Source organism: Oncorhynchus mykiss, chromosome 32 (genome assembly GCF_013265735.2).
Source record: "Oncorhynchus mykiss isolate Arlee chromosome 32, USDA_OmykA_1.1, whole genome shotgun sequence".
Classification (NCBI taxonomy): Eukaryota; Metazoa; Chordata; class Actinopteri; order Salmoniformes; family Salmonidae; genus Oncorhynchus; species Oncorhynchus mykiss.
This window is the reverse complement of record NC_050572.1, coordinates 34,479,816-34,498,064: the sequence shown is the minus strand read 5'-3', so window position 1 is coordinate 34,498,064 and position 18,249 is coordinate 34,479,816. Positions and strand designations below refer to the sequence as shown.

The following is an 18,249-nucleotide window of genomic DNA, read 5'->3' as shown; positions in this document are numbered from 1 at the left end:
TCCAGGGGAGAGGGTGTACATTTCAAGCCGGGCCGTATCCATATCCGCAGCAGGTCTCCAAGGTGAACAGCCTCTGGCATGTTTTAACAAATAAGGGTAGTTGGCAAGTCAGATCCTTAACTTCGGGTTAAGGATTGGCTCTAAGGGCTGGGTCAAGGTTTCGTACATAGCAGAGAAGCTCACTCGCTGCGATCTACTGAAGGTCAGCCCTCGATCCAAGCTTTTGTCGGGGACGGAAGGCGTCTGACTCCACCATCCTCCTTCTTTACCAGGTGCACGCAGAAGGGAGAGCCCAGGAAGGTGGGTAGAAGGAGTAAGACATTGTGCTCTGAATAGGTAGGGGGCTAGGTGGTGGTCGCCCATCCACCCAGGCCCGTCCTCTGGTGGGACTGTGAGTCAGGTTGGGACTAGCTGTGGAAGTCAAAGGGTCACCAGGTGCACAAGGAGGCCTCCCCCAGAGAGTGTAGGCCAGGAGTCAGAGGTCACCAGGTCAATGGGGGCCTGCCTGGAGGCGAGGAAGGCTCCAGGGAGAAGGCCCAATTGAATAGGTGTTTGAGTGACACTGTCCTTTAGGGGGTCAGAGTAGGGAAATTAATGTAAAATTGGTGATTCGAATATGGACATACAAAAGGGTGTGCAATGTGTAGGCCCACTGAGTGTACATTCTGAACCTTGTTTGAGGTCAGTATGACCAAGGAGCTATTGAAATTAGAAAGTTTGAAAAATGTATGTACAAACGTGTGAGATGAAAATGGCCAAACTAAAAGGTGTGTAATACAGAAGGGTAGTCAGTGGACATTATGAATCTTGTTTGAGTCCAGTGGGTCACATGATCAAGGAGCTATTGAAATTAGAAACATTGAACATTTATGTAAATCGACACTAAAAAAAAATTGTGCAATGTGTGTCTATGCCATCGGGTTAGTGACGGTCCCTAACTGCTGTTAGTGGACGTAAGGAAAACTACAGGCGAATATCCGTGGAATATCCCACCTGTCTGTTTTTACCTCGGTGCGAATATTTGCCATTTTAGCAGTGACATGAAATCAAGAACAAGATGCAACCAGCTAAAACGAGTCAGATACGATTCCCAGCATGGCAGTTTCTTGTCATTGTTGATAGCTATCTGCCCATCCAGAATCACAACTCACTGACTTCTGCCACATTGAACCGTGTGCATCGTTTTCGTGACGTTGTCAGGTAACCCATCTATCTATGCACTGTAGGATATTACGCGAGAATAATGAATACACCTCAGCCACTCACTCTCAGCCTCTGTCGTCACCTCACAAAGTGTGTAGTTCATTTATATTTTGGGGGTAAAAATGTGAACAACAGTTATAGTATTTTGATGAACTGAGGATAATAATTACTTTTTTAAAAATGATGCTCTTTGCACCCTTTATTTATTTATTGCCCTATCCACGACCGATGGACACACTAATCTAAAGGATCACTATTTTTTTCCACTGACCCGTCATAGCAATAGTGGGAAACAGTGTATACAGACCTGTGTACCTATGGTTGAACATTGATTGGCATATGTGTTGCTAAAAACATGTGCGATTTAAACAGAAGCTACAAAAATTATGTAGTTCGAATAAAACCGTTAACTTAGACGTTCCCCTAGCCTATATGATGCAACTGACCACGAGGGTTGCAGGAAAGACTGCCGAATGCTTGTTACATCAAACTGAATGAGGTGAAAGTGAGGAATGGATAAATTATACAAGGAAAGTGCTCATTGTCTAAATACAGGCACAACCTTTATTAAATGATCAGTATGATGAAAGGGCACAACCTGGTGCAACACCGTTAAAATTCAGTTGACATTGATGCTGCAACATAAAATTCGTTCCCACTTTCTCAAGACCAGACTCATTCAAGTGGACCAAGTAAACCAAGGAAATCATGTATTATGAATAGATGGGAAACTCCATTCACAGTAAAAGCAATCAAATGTATTGTCATTTGTGCCATGTTACTCCAACCAACATTTCAAAATTATTTTTGGCCCGTTATTGTCCAAACCTCTTTTATTTTGGGAATAATGGGGCACTATGTAAGTGAGCATCTTTATTTTGATCTCAATATAATAGAAAGCGAATGCTTTATTAGGCCTATGGTCTGCATAATTACCAAGAGCATCGCTCTTTCTTTGGGAACATCACCTACAATGTAACAATTTATGAACAATAATTGTTTCATTCTGCTTGTTCATGTTGACTGAATAACCCTGAGTCATGGGCTACTGTTACTATTCTCACACTGAGTCACGAGATTTCTGACAGCCATGTGACGTGATACCCTATACAGTTATTCAATTTCAGTCCCACTGCTTGAGAACAATATACGGGAGGTAATTTATGCAGCATATATATATATATATATAAACCTAATTGTCGAACAGGCTACACATATTCTACCACTTCAACCATTTAAACAAATATTAGATGCAGGAATAGCTCGAACAGAAGAGCATACAAACGGATGGATCCTCATCAGTATCGCGGACGGTGCCAGGCGCGTGATACATTGCTTTGGTACTGGGGCAGCGTTGCATCAGCAGCATCCGTCATCAGCTCAAGGTCTCCTTCGCAGAGCATCATGGGGAGGACGCTGGAACCGCTGGTTCTATCCGGGGACCGCTACATCCCCTACAACTAAACCAACGTTGGTTCACCATCAGCACCATAATAGGAGACCCACGCCAAAAAGAGGTCACGCAGAGAGCATCTCGTTTTTCATAGGTTGTTAGGAGCTGGACTAACTCCTCAAAGGGAAACGTGCGGATTGTCGCGCATCCACTCCACAAACCTGAGCTATATGAAACGAATAACGAAGACATTTGCAAGGGACTTCGTTTTAATAGTATTCTACCGCATTGGTGCCAGTTGAATCGTGGAGGGCGGGAGAGGAATAGCACGACTGGTCACGACAGGTGAATTGCGGTAAATTGCTTGTTTTATACTATTATATGACATATCTAGGGCATTGCTGACAAACCGTCTGTATAAAATATTGATTAGTAGGTCAAGAATTAGTGCCTTTATAGTAGCTTTTGGCCGTTTACGAAGTGTGGGAATCACTCTATTTGACCGCAAAGTCTACGTTTTGCATTTCATAGAATAGTGATTTTTATAGCGAAGTATGAATATATTGTTTTTGCTGCCATCGGATTCCTCTATTAGCTCAATGCGCATAAAACAAATCCATTGAATAAAATTGTAAACAAATGAAGACATTGCAATCTATTAAGACGTTAGAAAGTAGGCTATCAGGATATACAATTATTCAACTTGTTATTTTAGGGCTACTTCAGTTCAATTCATAAAAGCAACAGGGCAACGTTTGTTTACAACTGTGATCAGATTCAGCACCAAGGACAACGTCTTATCAGTTCCTTATTTTGCAGGCTGCAGCTTTCAAGACTGTGCGTGCTTTTCCACCTGAAGATCTTTTCTCTTGTCCTCCTGTCCTGTTTGTCACCTTCTCATCAAGAGCTGCTATTTGTTAGTGAATATCTGTCTATTCACTGAAGATGGTGGAGGAGGAGGTACGTTCTGCCCCCTAATTCAACCCTGTAGACAGAGTAGCAATCTATGCTGCTGTTATTATATGCTGACCATGCCCTACTCACAAGTACTATACTTTGACCATACAATGTGTGGCCCCTCAAAAGGTCCCTAAACTTTTGCATTCCTACAATCCATCAAATTATTTCCAGTTCTGTTGCATGCGGTCAGAATGTCATATGACTGTTCAAAACCTACTTCATGGTGGTGGGCGTTGTGCTGTATATCAGTGAGTCATGTTCTACGCTGAGCTTACCCCTTGACTTTTTCCACATGTTGTTGTGTTAACAGCCTGAATTTAAAATGGATTCAATTGAGATTTTGTGTCACTGGCCTACATACAATACCCTATCATTTACAAATGAATAAAACATGAAAATCTGAAATGTCTTGAGTGAATAAGTATTCAACCCCTTTATTATGGCAAGCCTAAATAAGTTCAATGTGCTTAACTAGACACATAATACGTGGCATGGACTCACTCTGTGTGCCATAATAGTGTTTAGCATGATTTTTGAATGACCACCTCGATCTCTGTACACCACACATACAATTATCTGCAAGGTCCCTCAGTCAAGCAGTGCATTTCAAACACTGATTCGACCACAAAGACCAATGCCTCGCAAAGAAGGGCACCTATTGGTAGATGGGTAAAAATAAAAACCAGACATTGAATATCCCAGAATATTCTAAACATGCATCCTGTTTGCAACAAAGCACTAGTGAAACAACAACCAACTTGACAGAGCTTGAACAATTGGTAAATATTGTACAATCCAGGTGTGCAAGGCTCTTAGAGACGTACGCAGAAAGACTCCAAGCTGTAATCGCTGCCAAAGGGGATTCTAAAATGTATTGTGTCAGGGGTGTGAACACTTATGTGAATTAGATATTTGTGTGTTTAATGTTCAAAACATTTGCACAAAGTTATAAAAACATGTTTTCACTTTTGTCGTCATGTGGTATTGTGTGTAGATGGGTGAAGAAAAAAACAACTATTTAATCTATTTCTAATTCAGGCTGGGAAAAAAAGTGGAATAAGTCAAGGGGTATGAATACTTTATAAAGGCACTGTAGGATTGAACAGTTAGATTACTGTTCTATGAGTAATAGGTTCCAGAATGAGCTTTTATGTCATGGATGTTTATTGTGCAATAGACTATGGCATACACTTCTAATCATTCATCTCTGCTATTGACATAATGAACTAACCCAAGGCCTTTTGGAGCTCAACCTATGTTGTGGTATTAGATATACAGCCAAAGCTAATCAACTCATCAATACAATTTGGCCCCAGCGTCTTTCAGTACATGAGTGGGTTTGATTGGTTCTCTTACAGTAGGTTAATGAGATAAGAGTGAACGGTTCAGTGAATGGCTCAAAAAGAATTAGGCCAGAATCGTTGTTGTATGTATATCTCTCTCTCTCTCTCTCTCTCTCTCTCTCTCTCTCTCTCTCTCTATTTATATATATATATATATATATATATATATTTAACGGTCACCTTCAGGCAGTTGTTATGAAAATGAGGAAGAGACAGAAATAGTATTGGAGCGAGAGGGCTATGGAAGAAGTCGTGTGTCTGTCATTAGAAACAGGGAGGGGGGAAAAAGAGGAGGAAATAGATGCGGTCTGGGATGGGGTTATGAAATAAGTAGTGTGTTACATCATTAGAAACAGGGAGGGGGGGAAAAGAGGAGGAAATAGATGCAGTCTGGGATGGGGTTATGAAATAAGTAGTGTGTTACATCATTAGAAACAGAGAGGGGGGAAAAAGAGGAGGAAATAGATGCAGTCTGGGATGGGGTTATGAAATAAGTAGTGTGTTACATCATTAGAAAAGAGAGCGATGGGAACACAAAGAGGAAAAGAGAGATGGAGACCTGAGACAGAATCGGAGTGTACAGTTCACTAAGGTCAGATGAATAAGTTCTACTTCTGTGACTCTGAAAAGGACTACTACCCTGTTGAATTCTTATTTTTATCTGAGTGTTGCTCACTTTGCAAACAACCCCATTACTAGGCTACTAGCACAAAGTTACATTGTACACATACCTGACGTATGACCGTGTGTAATCGTGAATATTTTTTTTAATCAAGTACAGCATTTGGCTGGGCTGAAAAGGAAGACCTCTTTTAACGCAGTCCTATTTTACGACTTATCTCTTATCCCGACTCTTTCAATATTGACACAATTATTGCACAAATCATGAGAATTGTACACATTTTGAATGCATCTCCAGGCTGCTTATTTCTACTGAGTCATTGTGACTTTACAGGCGGCGAAGGGGGGGTAGAGAGAAGAGAGAGGGGGAGTGGTGGAAGGTGAACTTCAGGATATAAACAGAGTGAGAGGAGGGAGGGAAGAGAGAGAGAGAGGGATAGAGGGAGGGACTGGGTTTGGCCGAGGCCATAGTGTTTAGCTCGTTTGTTTACAGTGTGTTAAAATAGCACAGACTGTCACATTGTACGTTTTTGCGGACACATGCTTTGTCTTGTGACACATCCTTGCCTACTTCAGATTCTATTTTTCGTTGGGATTTCCGGATAGTTCCTCTATTGAATTGCCACCATCACTTTGGGAGACCTTCCCATCCAAACACACACATACAAAACACAGAGAATAAATGCCATCTAAATATGTTTGGAAATCTGTCATATGGTGGAAGAGAAAATGTCATTCAGTAGGAGAAGAGGTGAAAGGACAATGTTTATAATGGACCAGAATTGCGTCATTCAACTATAGTTAGATGTAAGGTGATGTAAAGATCAAATAAATTACACTGATGCCAAGAACATTTTTGATCTTATATTTCATTGCATTCAAAATTTGGGGGTGTCATTAGCGTTTCCTACACAAGTCCCTCACGTCTCTGTCATCTCTTCTCGCACAAACTGAGGCTCACATACGGACTCAACACCGCCTCAACCGCGAGCTCTAGAGGTGGACCAAAGGGCACCTAAGCCGCGAGGAAAGGTCGGCCCAGTATCATATAACCTCTAACAATATGCCTTCTCAGCAGTGTCTCTGCATAGTGTTCCGTATTACTGGATTCAGCAGAAAAGACCCAGAGCTTGATTTATGTGGCCTTCAACGAGTTTCATTTGAGATCTGGCTACAGGGTCAATTAAGGATACAGTCAAATGTAAATAGCCTACATTTTGGTACCCAGCATATAGCCATGTTTATATGCATACAACTATAAAGTGGTCTGCTAATGTTATAATGTATCTAGCAGATCTCAGCATTTCTTTAAAGTCTGGGGAAATACCTTTTGCATGGAAATGTGCCCGACCCCTCTCCATGAAGATGGAAACTCCTTAGACCCAAATAACTATAGACCTATATCAGTAACCTGTTCAATAGCAAAATTATATGAGAAATGAATACATTCCCAAATGTATCAGTACCTAGATGACTTTAATTTGACACTTTTTTTTTATCTGTCTTTAGACCCACCCATTCTAGTACTACAGCATTAGTGAATCATACAAATGATATACATTCTCAATCTGACCAAGGCAAACCTACTGGTGCCATCTTTCTGGTTTATCCAAAGCATTGGATTTAGTCGATCATCTTACTAGGAAAACTTCAGAACCTTGGTTTCACTAACAGATCACTAAACTGGTTCCATGTGTATCTCAGCCATGGAAAACAATGTGTTTTCATGGAAGGACACAAAACACAACTGTTTGTACTCAGTATAGGTGTACTTCAAGGCTCCTTCTTTTCTCTGTATTCATAAATGAATGGCATCTAATTGTTTTGAAGAGACATGTTCACTTACACGAGGACGATGAAGTGCTCTATATAACCAGGCTCAAATATTCTGCGGATACAAGCAACTCTCCCACGATGATTTTAACACTTTACAAAAATGATTTCTAGCAAATCATTCGGTGGTTGTATTGAAGACAAGTCCCATATCATACTTTTTGGTACACGGCAAAGACTAAACTCCACAGCTAGCAATTTCAAAACTCATGCAAGTGATGGAACAATGCTTGAAAATGTGGATGGTTTAAAAGATCTAGGTTTGAGGATAGACTCTGAATGGTCTTTTGGAAAGCATATTGATGATTTTTGAAAAATAATGAACTCTAATAAGCTTCGGGTTACTCTACAGATCGAAGAATGGTTTTACTGTATCTGTTAGAAAGACCTTAGTAACCCAATTGCTGCATCCTATCCTAGACTATGGGGACATTATCCATCGGAAAACACAACCAAAACCTGACTTTGAAAATCAGAATTCATGTATCACAATCTTTGCAGATTCTTTCTTGGATGCTACTGTAAGACACATCATTGCACAATGTATGAATCACTAAATTGGCTCTCACTCCGAAACAGAAGACAATCGCATTGGTGCCGATTTATTTGTTAATGTATCATCTTAAATGTCCTTGTATATATTTAAGGAACACCTCACTTTACAAGACTCACACTACGTTTTTTGACAACAGCAGCAATTGCAAATTCCAAGGGTACATCATGGGGTTAGAGTAAGGTCTTTCAGATACAAAGACCCAACTGACTGACTGGAGTCATTTACCTAGAGAAATCAGAGCATTAAAATAACACAGTGAATTTAAGAACAAACTGTTTGGGGTTTTTAACTAATAGAAACATCACCATGTGAAGAAATTTGTAAATATGTACAGTACCATTCAAAGGTTTGGACACACCTACTCATTCCAGGGATTTTTCTTTATTTTTTTTAACCTTGTTGAATAATAGTGAAGACATCAAACTATGAAATAACACATATGGAATCATGTAGTAACCAAAAAAGTGTTAAACAAATCAAAATATATTTATAAGTAGCCATCCTTTGCCTTGATGAAAGCTTTGCACACTCTTGGAATTCTCTCAACCAGCTGAGGTAGTCACATGGAATGCATTTCAATTCACAGGTGTGCCTGTGGAATTTCTTTCCTTCTTAATGCGTTTGAGCCAATCAGTTGTGTTGTGACGAGGTATGGTTGGTATACAGAAGATAGCCCTATTTGGCAAAAGACCAAGTCCATATTACGGCAAGAACAGCTCAAATAAGAAAAGAGAACGACAGTCCATTGTTACTTTAAGACATGAAGGTCAGTCAATGCGTAAAATGCCAGCGCAGTCGCAAAACCATCAAGCGCTATGATGAAACTGGCTCTCATGAGGACTGCCACAGGAATGGAAGCAGTTCATTAGAGTTACCAGTCTCATAAATTGCAGCCCAAATAAATGCTTCACAGAGTTCAAGTAAAAGACACATTTCAACATCAACTGTTCAGAGGAGACTACGAGAATCAGGCCTTCATGGTCTAATTGCTGCAAAGAAACCACTACTAAAGGACACCAATAATAAGAAGAGACTTGCTTGGGCCAAGAAACACGAGCAATGTTTCAAATTTGCACTGTGTCTTTGTGGGTGATCTCTGCATGTGTGGTTCGCACCATGAAGCATGGAGGTAGAGGTGTGATGGTGTGGGGGTGCTTTGCTGCTGACACTGTCAGTGATTTATTTTGAATTCAAGGCACACTTAACTAGCATGGCTACCACAGCATTCTGCAGCGATACGCCATCCCATCTGGTTTGCGTTTATTGGGACAATAATTTGCTTTTCAAGAGGACAATGACCCAACACACCTCCAGGCTGTGTAAAATCTATTTGACCAAGAAGGAGGGTGATGGAGTGCTGCATCAGATGACCTGTCCTCCACAATCACCCAACCTCAACCCAATTGAGATGGTTTGGGATGAGTTGGATCGCAGAGTGAAGGAAAAGGAGCCAACAAGTGCTCAGCATATGTGGGAACTCCTTCAAGACTGTTGGAAAAGCATTCCAGATGAAGCTGTTTGAGAGAATGCCAAGATTGTCCAAAGGTATCATCAAGGCAAAGGGTGGCTATCTCAAATATAAAATATGTTTTGATTTGTTTATCACTTTTTTGATTACGACATGATGTGTTATTACATAGTTTTGATGTCTTCGCTATTATTCTACAATGTAGAAAATATTAAAAATAAAGAAAAACCCTGGAATGAGTAGGTGTGTCCAAACTTTTGACTGGGACTGTTGAAGAGGTTTATGCTGGCCAACACTGATTATTGTTGCATTAACTCTACACTGGTGCCAGTTTCTTTTGCCAAGTACACATTTTGCACAGGATTGACAAAAGCCCCATTGATGGAGGAGGATAAAATCCTTGGCATTGGCAACAGTCACGCAGTCCCATCCAACCTATAAGATCACAACGAAGCACATTTCATAACCCCGATCTGGGCTCTTCACTATTTGTGGCTCGATGGTGCTAAACATAGGCCTTTCCTTCTAGCCTGACCCTAATTATCCTTGTTATGGTACCACAATAATAGAGCTAACCGCTTTGGGATCTTTTTGGAACACCATATAAGTGTTATGCTGCCATCTGAACATTTCTCTGGAGACACCAGTTGAGGGGGAGCGCGGTTCTACCTCTGTCTGTCTGTATGACTCATCCTCCTTCTACCAAATTTGTTTAACAATCTTTTGGTTACTACCTGATTCCATAAGCGTTATTTCATAGTTTTGATGTCTTCACTATTATTTTACAATGTAGAAAATTGTAAAAAATAAAGAAAACCTTTGAATAAGGTGTGTCCAAACTTTTGACTGGGACTGTATGTATGTGCAGTATATATTATAGGGGCTGAAATGTGTTAGTTGTATTAGTAGTTGTAGCAGTAGTCTTTATTAGTTCTAAGCCTATTAGTAGTTGTATGCTGTTTGTTATGCTGTTAATGTACGTTTTAGTTTTGTATTACTATTTCATTGTTATTGCTATTAGACAGCAGTTGCCATATTATTCTGTCTACTATGTATTGTTTTTTTTTTTTTTTTTTTGGGGGGGTTGGGGACACTTGAAAACAAGATGGTGCAGCTCAAGAGATTTCATCCTGCAAACATTTGTATGAATAAGTAAATATGCAGTGGTGGTAGAGGTTGAGAGTAGAGTAAAGGTGGTTTGGTGAACTACGCTCACATGATGCGCAACCTCCTCTGAGACTTCAGGAAGTGTAGGCTTTACCTCTGTATTAACGCTGTATTAAGTCATGCAGGCTGCAGACGACTTGGGTTTGACACCTGGCCAGAGACATTATAATATCTTAACCTGTAATTCTGTATGATGTAATTTACAGACAGTGTATGTAGAACAGTACTAATGTCTCTGCTCTGACAGTGTTCTCGTTTTACACTATATGGGCTCTTAATCAGAATGTACTGCCATTAACCCAGGGGCACAACTCTGGTTTTAGAAGTGGGTTGGGCCAAAAAGGTAATGAAAATAAATGAAACAATTGGTCGGATAAGCACCTCAAACAGCCTACCTGACCGCTCGGAGGCATCCACATGGTCCTAAAGCACACCTCGTTTTGTATCACATTCCAGTGATAAAACTTGGAGGGGGGGGGGGGGGTTATCCATAATAACACACACTCTCCCCATTCTGTCTCTAACAGAAAAAGCAGGTGACAGGATACCTCCTGTTCTCCCTGGCCACTGCAGTCATTGGCTCGCTGCAGTTTGGCTACAACACAGGGGTCATTAATGCACCTGAACAGGTTTGTAGGCTTATTTAGTGTTTTCTTATAACAGTGAAAGCATGTGTGGGATTTGGTTTTGTTAAGCGTGACATTGTTTAATAGCTTTCCATTATGCTTGTCGATATTGTACTAGTGATTTGTTTTTCACAGTGCTTCATCATGCTCTAAATCAAGACGTTGTATCTTGGTCATGCTTCATCTCTGATCTTTCTCTCTCTCCCTCCCGCTCATTTTATTTCTTCTCTATCTCTCTGTCTCTCTGTCTCTCTCTCTTTCTGCTCAGAAACTGCGGGCCTTCTTCAATAACACATGGATGGAGAGGTATGCCGAGCCCATCAAACCAGGAACGTGCACCATTGTGTGGAGCTTGTCGGTGGCCATCTTTAGTGTGGGCGGCATGGTGGGCTCCTTCAGCGTCGGAGTGATGGCAGACAGATTTGGGAGGTGAGTGGTGACCCCAGTATTCACCTATTTCAACCCGATGCCATTTTTCACTAACTATCGATAGTTTTCTAACGTTCACATTTTGGAACAGGGTAGGAAGTGAAGTTTTCAATGCAAAAACCAAAAGGTTTGACATGTAAATTAAAAACCACTGCACCTTCACACACTGTAACAATATTATTTGAGCCAGCATACTTAGAATAACATTTCTAGCCCATTGTCAATCATCTTCCCTGATGAGAAAAAAACACACAAGCTTTTATTAGCTACCCACACGTATTGTCTATGGCAGAACAATCAGCTGTGAATAACGTTTCTTGAGCAGGGCAGCAGGTAGCCAGGGCAGCAGAGCGTTGGACTTGTAACCGAAAGGTTGCAAGATTGAATCTCTGAGCTGACAAGGTAAAAATCTGTCGTTCTGCCCCTGAACAAGGCAGTTAACCCACTGTTCCTAGGCCGTCATTGATAATAAGAATTTGTTCTTAACTGACTTGCCTAGTTAAACAAAGGTATAAAATAAAATTGACAGTATTGGGATTTTCATCCTATGAGTGAATTTGGTCACTCTTAAGTTCTGGTTCTCTGCCTTTCCTTGGTCTGTTTCTGCCTCTGCTACGCTGCAGGAACCAATGAGGCTCCAAGGAATCAGTGGAGAGTGGTTAGAATGGTTGCTCTGTTTTTTCCTCCCTCTACATCTTAACCTCTCTCTGTCTATCTCTTACTCTGTGCAACACTTTGTCTCTGAAGCCTCCAATCTGTGTGTGTCTCGGGGTATTGGGATAAAGGAAATTGTCCATGTTCCTGGTCAACATCCTGGCTGTGTTCGGAGGCCTCCTCATGGGTTTCTCCACCATTTGCTCCTCCTATGAGATGGTCATCGCTGGACGCCTCGTCATTGGCCTCTTCTGCGGCCTCTTTACCGGCCTTACGCCCATGTATGTGGGGGAGCTGTCCCCCACCCCTCTCCGAGGCGCCTTCGGCACCTTGCACCAGCTGGGCGTAGTGATTGGCATCCTGGTGGCTCAGGTCGGTCCTCGATGGCAGCCATCTTGATTTTCTGTCCTTTAACATAGGAATAGTCTTAACACGCACATTACCATACCACGTCTTTGCTTATGATACTGGGAATAAAGTCCCCATATAAGAATATTCTGTTTAATGTGTGGAACATTATTTTATGCAGTGATGTAGTTAAAAAATGCTTGTGTAAAATAAAAAAAAAGGTGCCTAAACGGCGTTTACTTCCTTTTACCCTCCACTACACCACTGCTTATATGATTAAGTCGTAACCGGCAGACATTCTGATTTACTTGTCTCTTAACATTGGAGTAATATCTTTCTCTAATTATTTTCTCATTATTCAAATGATTTAATGAGTATTAAATTCGTTTTTAACGAGCGACTACATCTTGCTCTAGGAATACAATTAGTAATATTCCTCCCCTTCATTTTCTCCCATACGCTGTCATGGAACCTTCTCCATTTGAATCCCTTTATAGAACTGCCATAGTTGAATCCTATCTACCATAGTGTATATCCATCCCATCAGTGCTTCCAATCCCATCAATGTACAGCATATTCCATTCATGTTTGCATGTAAACTGCGAATGAAACATTACTGGTAGTAAAGTTAATCCTACTTAAACCTCTCTGTGTTGTAGATATTTGGCTTGGAGTCTCTGCTGGGGTCGGACAAGCTGTGGCCTCTGCTGCTGGCACTGACGGTCATCCCGGCCGTGCTGCAGTGTATCCTGCTGCCCTTCTGTCCTGAGAGCCCCCGCTTCCTCCTCATCAACCAGAACAAGGAGGAGCAGGCCCGCAAAGGTGGGTGCTCCGAACCGTAGAAACCATCAAATTGTTGGGGTTTGAGGTGCTTTGCACATTCTAGTATGCTCCAAATGCAGTCCTTTACTCTGGTTCGTCAGGAACTCTGATTTGTCAGGAAGATAAATGGAAAAACTTCATTTTACACTCCTATTTTAGCTTGTATGGTATCTATTTGCAGAGAAATTATGTAGTGAGCTTTTCATGCATAACAGTGTCTAGGGTTTACTGAGAATGGTGTGACAAACAAAACATCCGGCCTGCGGCAGTTCTGTGGGCAAAAACATTTAAATAAAAAAGGGGGAAAAAAAGAAGATTGATAACGTTATGTAAGAACTGGCACGACCATGGACAGATACTGAACAAACAACTACAACGCAGGCAGGTTTTAATGTTGGTGCTACGATCGCTAGTCTGCTTGACAATGTGCACAACTGATGTGTTAAAGGTCCAATGCAGTCATTTAATAGAAAAAACGATTTGTCTACCCCATTGGTAATTACAGTCTTGTCCCATCGCTGCAACTCCCGTACGGATTCGGGAGAGGAAAAGGTGTCCTCCGAAACACGAGCCCGCCAAGCCGCACTGCTCGCTTAACCTGGAAGCCAGTCGCACCAATGTGTGGAAATATATATAAAACACAGGGAAATCACATTTTTGACTGCACCGGGCCTTTATAAATGTCTTACGCACCTAACATATTTCAATATTTTCTTGAACAAATTGTCATTGGTTGACTTTCTAGTTACCTAATGATTTCACAAATACATTCTCTCCTTTTACAACTTGTAGTCCTTTACTCTCCATCATAGTGTCACGTATCTGTCCCTCTCACTCCACCGTTTTCTCCCCCCAGCCCTGGTGCGTCTGCGTGGCACAGAGGATGTGAGTAAAGACATGCAGGAGATGAAGGAGGAGAGTTCCAAGATGGCCATGGAGAAGAAAGTGACCATCCTCGAGCTGTTCCGCACCGCAGCCTATCGGCAGCCGCTCCTCATCGCCGTCATGCTCCACCTCTCCCAGCAGCTCTCCGGAATCAATGCTGTGAGTGAACTATGACTCCCAGGGGGCCACAGTACAAACACATTCTAATTCGTTTAAGTGCCACCAAGGATATCTCAGAGGACAGCCTAACAATACAGGGTCGTATTCACTAGGCCCGAAACAGCAGAAAAAATAGCAGAGACAGAGACTATCTGCTACGGTGTGCCCTTATGAAGGTGACCCGACCTTCATACAGAGAGAAACTGCAGCTGCCTATGCATAGTTGAATGGCAGGTGCATTCAACCTGCCTTATATTCTCAATGATTGCATGTTTGGGAGATTTGTTTGTATTATTCAATGGATTAAACATGATTTAACGGGCGTACGGCAACTCCATAGTGTAACAGTGTGATAAAAAGACCACTTTGATAAGATGTGGCTACCCATTCATAGATCATGGCTTTGCTGCAGATCAAGAACATAATCCTATTGTCTCCCTCCCCCAACCCTGTTCAGGTGTTCTACTATTCAACTGGTATCTTTGAGTCAGCCGGTGTCACCCAACCCATTTACGCCACTATTGGAGCAGGAGCTGTTAACACTGTCTTTACAGTGGTATCTGTAAGTATAACATGCTGCATGTATTACAGTAGTGTTTATTGAGTTTTTATGTGAATGTAATGTATGTTTACTGTAAGGTAACTTCTTTCTCTGTTTTTGTCAGCTCTTCCTGGTCGAGAGGGTGGGACGAAGGACTTTGCATCTCGTCGGATTGGCCGGAATGGCCATCAGTGCCCTGCTCATGACTATTGCCCTCCTGTTGGTGGGTGTCAGTTTCTATTGGTTGTCATTCAACATAACAGATATGTCATTAATTACAGTAATTCAGTTTCATTGCTATTATTGATGACAATCTCCATCTCCTTTCTCTCTATCTCCCTCCCTCCCTTTCTTTCTTCCTTCCTTACCTCCCTCACTCCCTCTGAGTAGAAGGGCTACTCGTCTCTGAGCTACCTGAGCATTGGGGCAGTGTTTCTGTTCGTGGCCATGTTTGAGATGGGGCCTGGACCTATCCCATGGTTCATAGTGGCAGAGCTCTTCTCCCAGGGTCCGCGGCCGGCCGCCATAGCCGTGGCCGGCTGCTGCAACTGGACCGCCAACTTCCTGGTGGGAGTCAGCTTCCCCAAACTGGAGGTGTGAGAGGTTTCTCTAGGTTTCCCATTAGGGGAGAATCCTAACTTTCACTTAAGTAAACACTTCACATAGTCATACAGTGAATCATTAGAATAATTAGACTTCCACTCTTTTTCTCTCTCTTTGTTTGTAATTCTGTAGGAGCTGTGCGGGCCATACGTCTTTATCATCTTCATGATCTTACTCATCTTCTTCTTCATCTTCACCTTCATCAAAGTCCCAGAAACAAAGGGCAAGACCTTTGACGAGATCGCCCGCGAGTTTGGCGGGGCCCCCCCGCCCCCCACCACCTCTGTGGAAGCTCCTCCCACTAGTAGCAGCGTAACACTTCCTGCCTCGCCCATCAAGGAGAAGGTCCCATTGGTGGGAGCGGCAGCAGCAGAGGATAAGTCCATCTCAACTGTACAGGCGAGCTTGTAGAACCCTGTGTCAGGTCGAGGGTTAAATTTCAGGTGTTTGGGGTCAGCAGGTTCAAAAACAGATACAAGCTTTCTTTGGGAGTTCAGGTACATGGGGACGAGTGATTGAGGTGACGGGAAATATACTTTTCGTGTACATGGAAAGCCACAACGCACACATATTTTGGTGGAATACGGTAGCTAGGATTTCTTTCTTTCATGTGTAATATCTTTTTGGAAGTGTTCTCAATTTATAGGTCAAAACTATTATTGAATTGTTTTGCCTTTTACTGAGTGCATCATCATTTGAAGAGCAAAGTGGGCCTAGTCAAAACAAACAACCTCAATAGGGTTTCTGGTTAATAGTAGTTTTAATAGTAAAACTGTAGATTAGGGTCAATTGCTTTTTTAAATAACCCAATAATCCCAGAATGATCATACATGGCATTTTCTTTCAACAGATATATTCGTGATCAAAATGATATGCTTTTACCCTATATTCAATGTAAGAATCCACTGATAAAGAATCACATTTGGATGGTTGATGAAGTAAGAGAGTACATCTTTCACTTTGACTTAAGCTGCACCGTATTAACCAAATAGAAATCAATTAAAACTCCACAATAGCTAATATACTCTTTAAAAAGCACTTTAAGGCAAATTAATTAACATAAGTAATCATTTGATAAATATTTACCTGAGGGAGTGCTTTTACAGCTATAGCCTATTAGAAAAATACTTTAGGATAGCGTAGAATTGCATTTAACTATATTGACTAAGGCGACTGCAATAGAGGTTTCAAATTAAAAAGGATGACACTTTATATAAAGGATGGGTAACATTAATAAAGATAGTTATTTTGGATATTAGATTATAATAGATTATGATATGTGTTGTGATGTTATGAACTTGGATTCGATTAGAATCAACCATAGAGAACAAAGGACTCTATTGTATTGAGTGCAATTTTGAATTTTTCTGCAGTGAGAGCATTCAGTAAAAAAAAAAAAGGAATATAATTGTGACGGTTGTCTATTCAATGTGGATTTGAAATACCACAATAGGAGTTTAGTTGTGACCAAATGTGAGGATTTGTACAAAATTGCTTTTTAATTACTCTACTTTGTGACCATTTGTCTGACAATTACCATGTGGAACATTTTTTTAAATAGTAATATTTGTGTAAAGATTTCATTGTATAGATATAGTCGATAAATGTTTATTTTTTTGTGGTTGTGTAAATGATATGTAGTAAATTTTGCTCCAAGCGCAATCACTATTTATTTTGCTCAGAAAGATGACACAGGGTCATGGCTTTGTTCCGTATTAATATAATATATGGTGGATATATGATATGTGTTGCACTGGGGAAAATACATTCCTTTGATGGTAGTGTTCAGTAGTTGACCTCTACTCTTAGGAGAAAACGTTATTCAGTGGCTGCACTCCCTCACTACTGTTAACAAGACTGCAATACTGTATAACTGAACCATACCCAGCTACCATATGCACATTCACTTACTGTACACAGTAAGAAGAGTATTTATTTGTAAATATGTATTTCAGAAATAATATTTATATGTTGAATGTGTGCTTGTTCTGACTTATGGGGTGCCCATCGTCCAACAGATATTTAGATTTGTTTCCTAGTAATACGCTGAAGCATTGAGACACAATTGCTCTATTAACTTTGTGGTTAAAGTATTATTTATGTCAAAATATACACTGGAAATAAAACCAGTTTCCTTACCACTGCTCCACAACAGTGCTTCCCTCACCCTCCCCCTCTTCCACTTTCCACTTGCCATCCACTTGCTTAGTATACACCTTATGGTGTCCTCAGTGTGTGTCTAAAAAAAAGTGTTTATTTGTATTTTTTTAGGATTGTATCCTGTATTGTCACAGAGATCTATTCCAATTGACTTCAGAAAACCATGTTGTTTTGAAATGGGGTTTTACCCATGCTGTTGGTATTGCTATTATGTCGATTTTGTCCATGGCCTTTGTTTCATGGCCTTCCGTTTGCTTTGAGTGATCGTGTTTATGAGGTCCATGTTTCTGCTGTTTATTTGCGCCTCTTCTTCAGCACCTTTCAGCTAATGTGTACCGTATGTGTCTGTGAACACATTCTTCCTGCTTCTAAAGTCTTTTACTCTTATTCTCCATTAGGCACCAAACAAAGGGCATTTAAGCAATGTCTATAGCCTGCCATAAACAATTGAAATTAAAATGTATGAAATAATCCATGT

General features: G+C 41.0%; 1 protein-coding gene across 2 annotated transcripts; it reads left to right on the top strand.

The window, feature by feature from the left end:
- Nucleotides 1–2,543: 2,543 nt before the first annotated feature.
- LOC110489278 (solute carrier family 2, facilitated glucose transporter member 1) lies at nt 2,544–17,307 on the top strand. Of its 2 annotated transcripts, none has more exons than XM_021561966.2 (11): nt 2,544–2,941; nt 3,416–3,556; nt 11,072–11,173; nt 11,439–11,599; nt 12,385–12,625; nt 13,261–13,423; nt 14,280–14,467; nt 14,925–15,029; nt 15,133–15,231; nt 15,399–15,602; nt 15,744–17,307. In XM_021561966.2, exons 2-11 carry the CDS (start codon nt 3,542–3,544, stop codon nt 16,020–16,022), a joined length of 1,557 nt encoding a protein of 518 aa, XP_021417641.2. In that variant the 5' UTR covers nt 2,544–2,941; nt 3,416–3,541; the 3' UTR covers nt 16,023–17,307. The 2 variants fall into 2 exon arrangements, with proteins under 2 accessions (XP_021417641.2, XP_021417640.2); XM_021561965.2 differs by having other exon boundaries at nt 2,544–2,951.
- Nucleotides 17,308–18,249: the final 942 nt, after the last annotated feature.

Bases quoted from the DNA above. Each gene is read 5' to 3' on its own strand.
- LOC110489278 (XM_021561966.2), top strand. The intron at 11,600-12,384 runs GTGAGTGGTGAC...ATTGGGATAAAG, and splicing joins ATGGCAGACAGATTTGGGAG to GAAATTGTCCATGTTCCTGG. The intron at 12,626-13,260 runs GTCGGTCCTCGA...TCTGTGTTGTAG, and splicing joins TTGGCATCCTGGTGGCTCAG to ATATTTGGCTTGGAGTCTCT.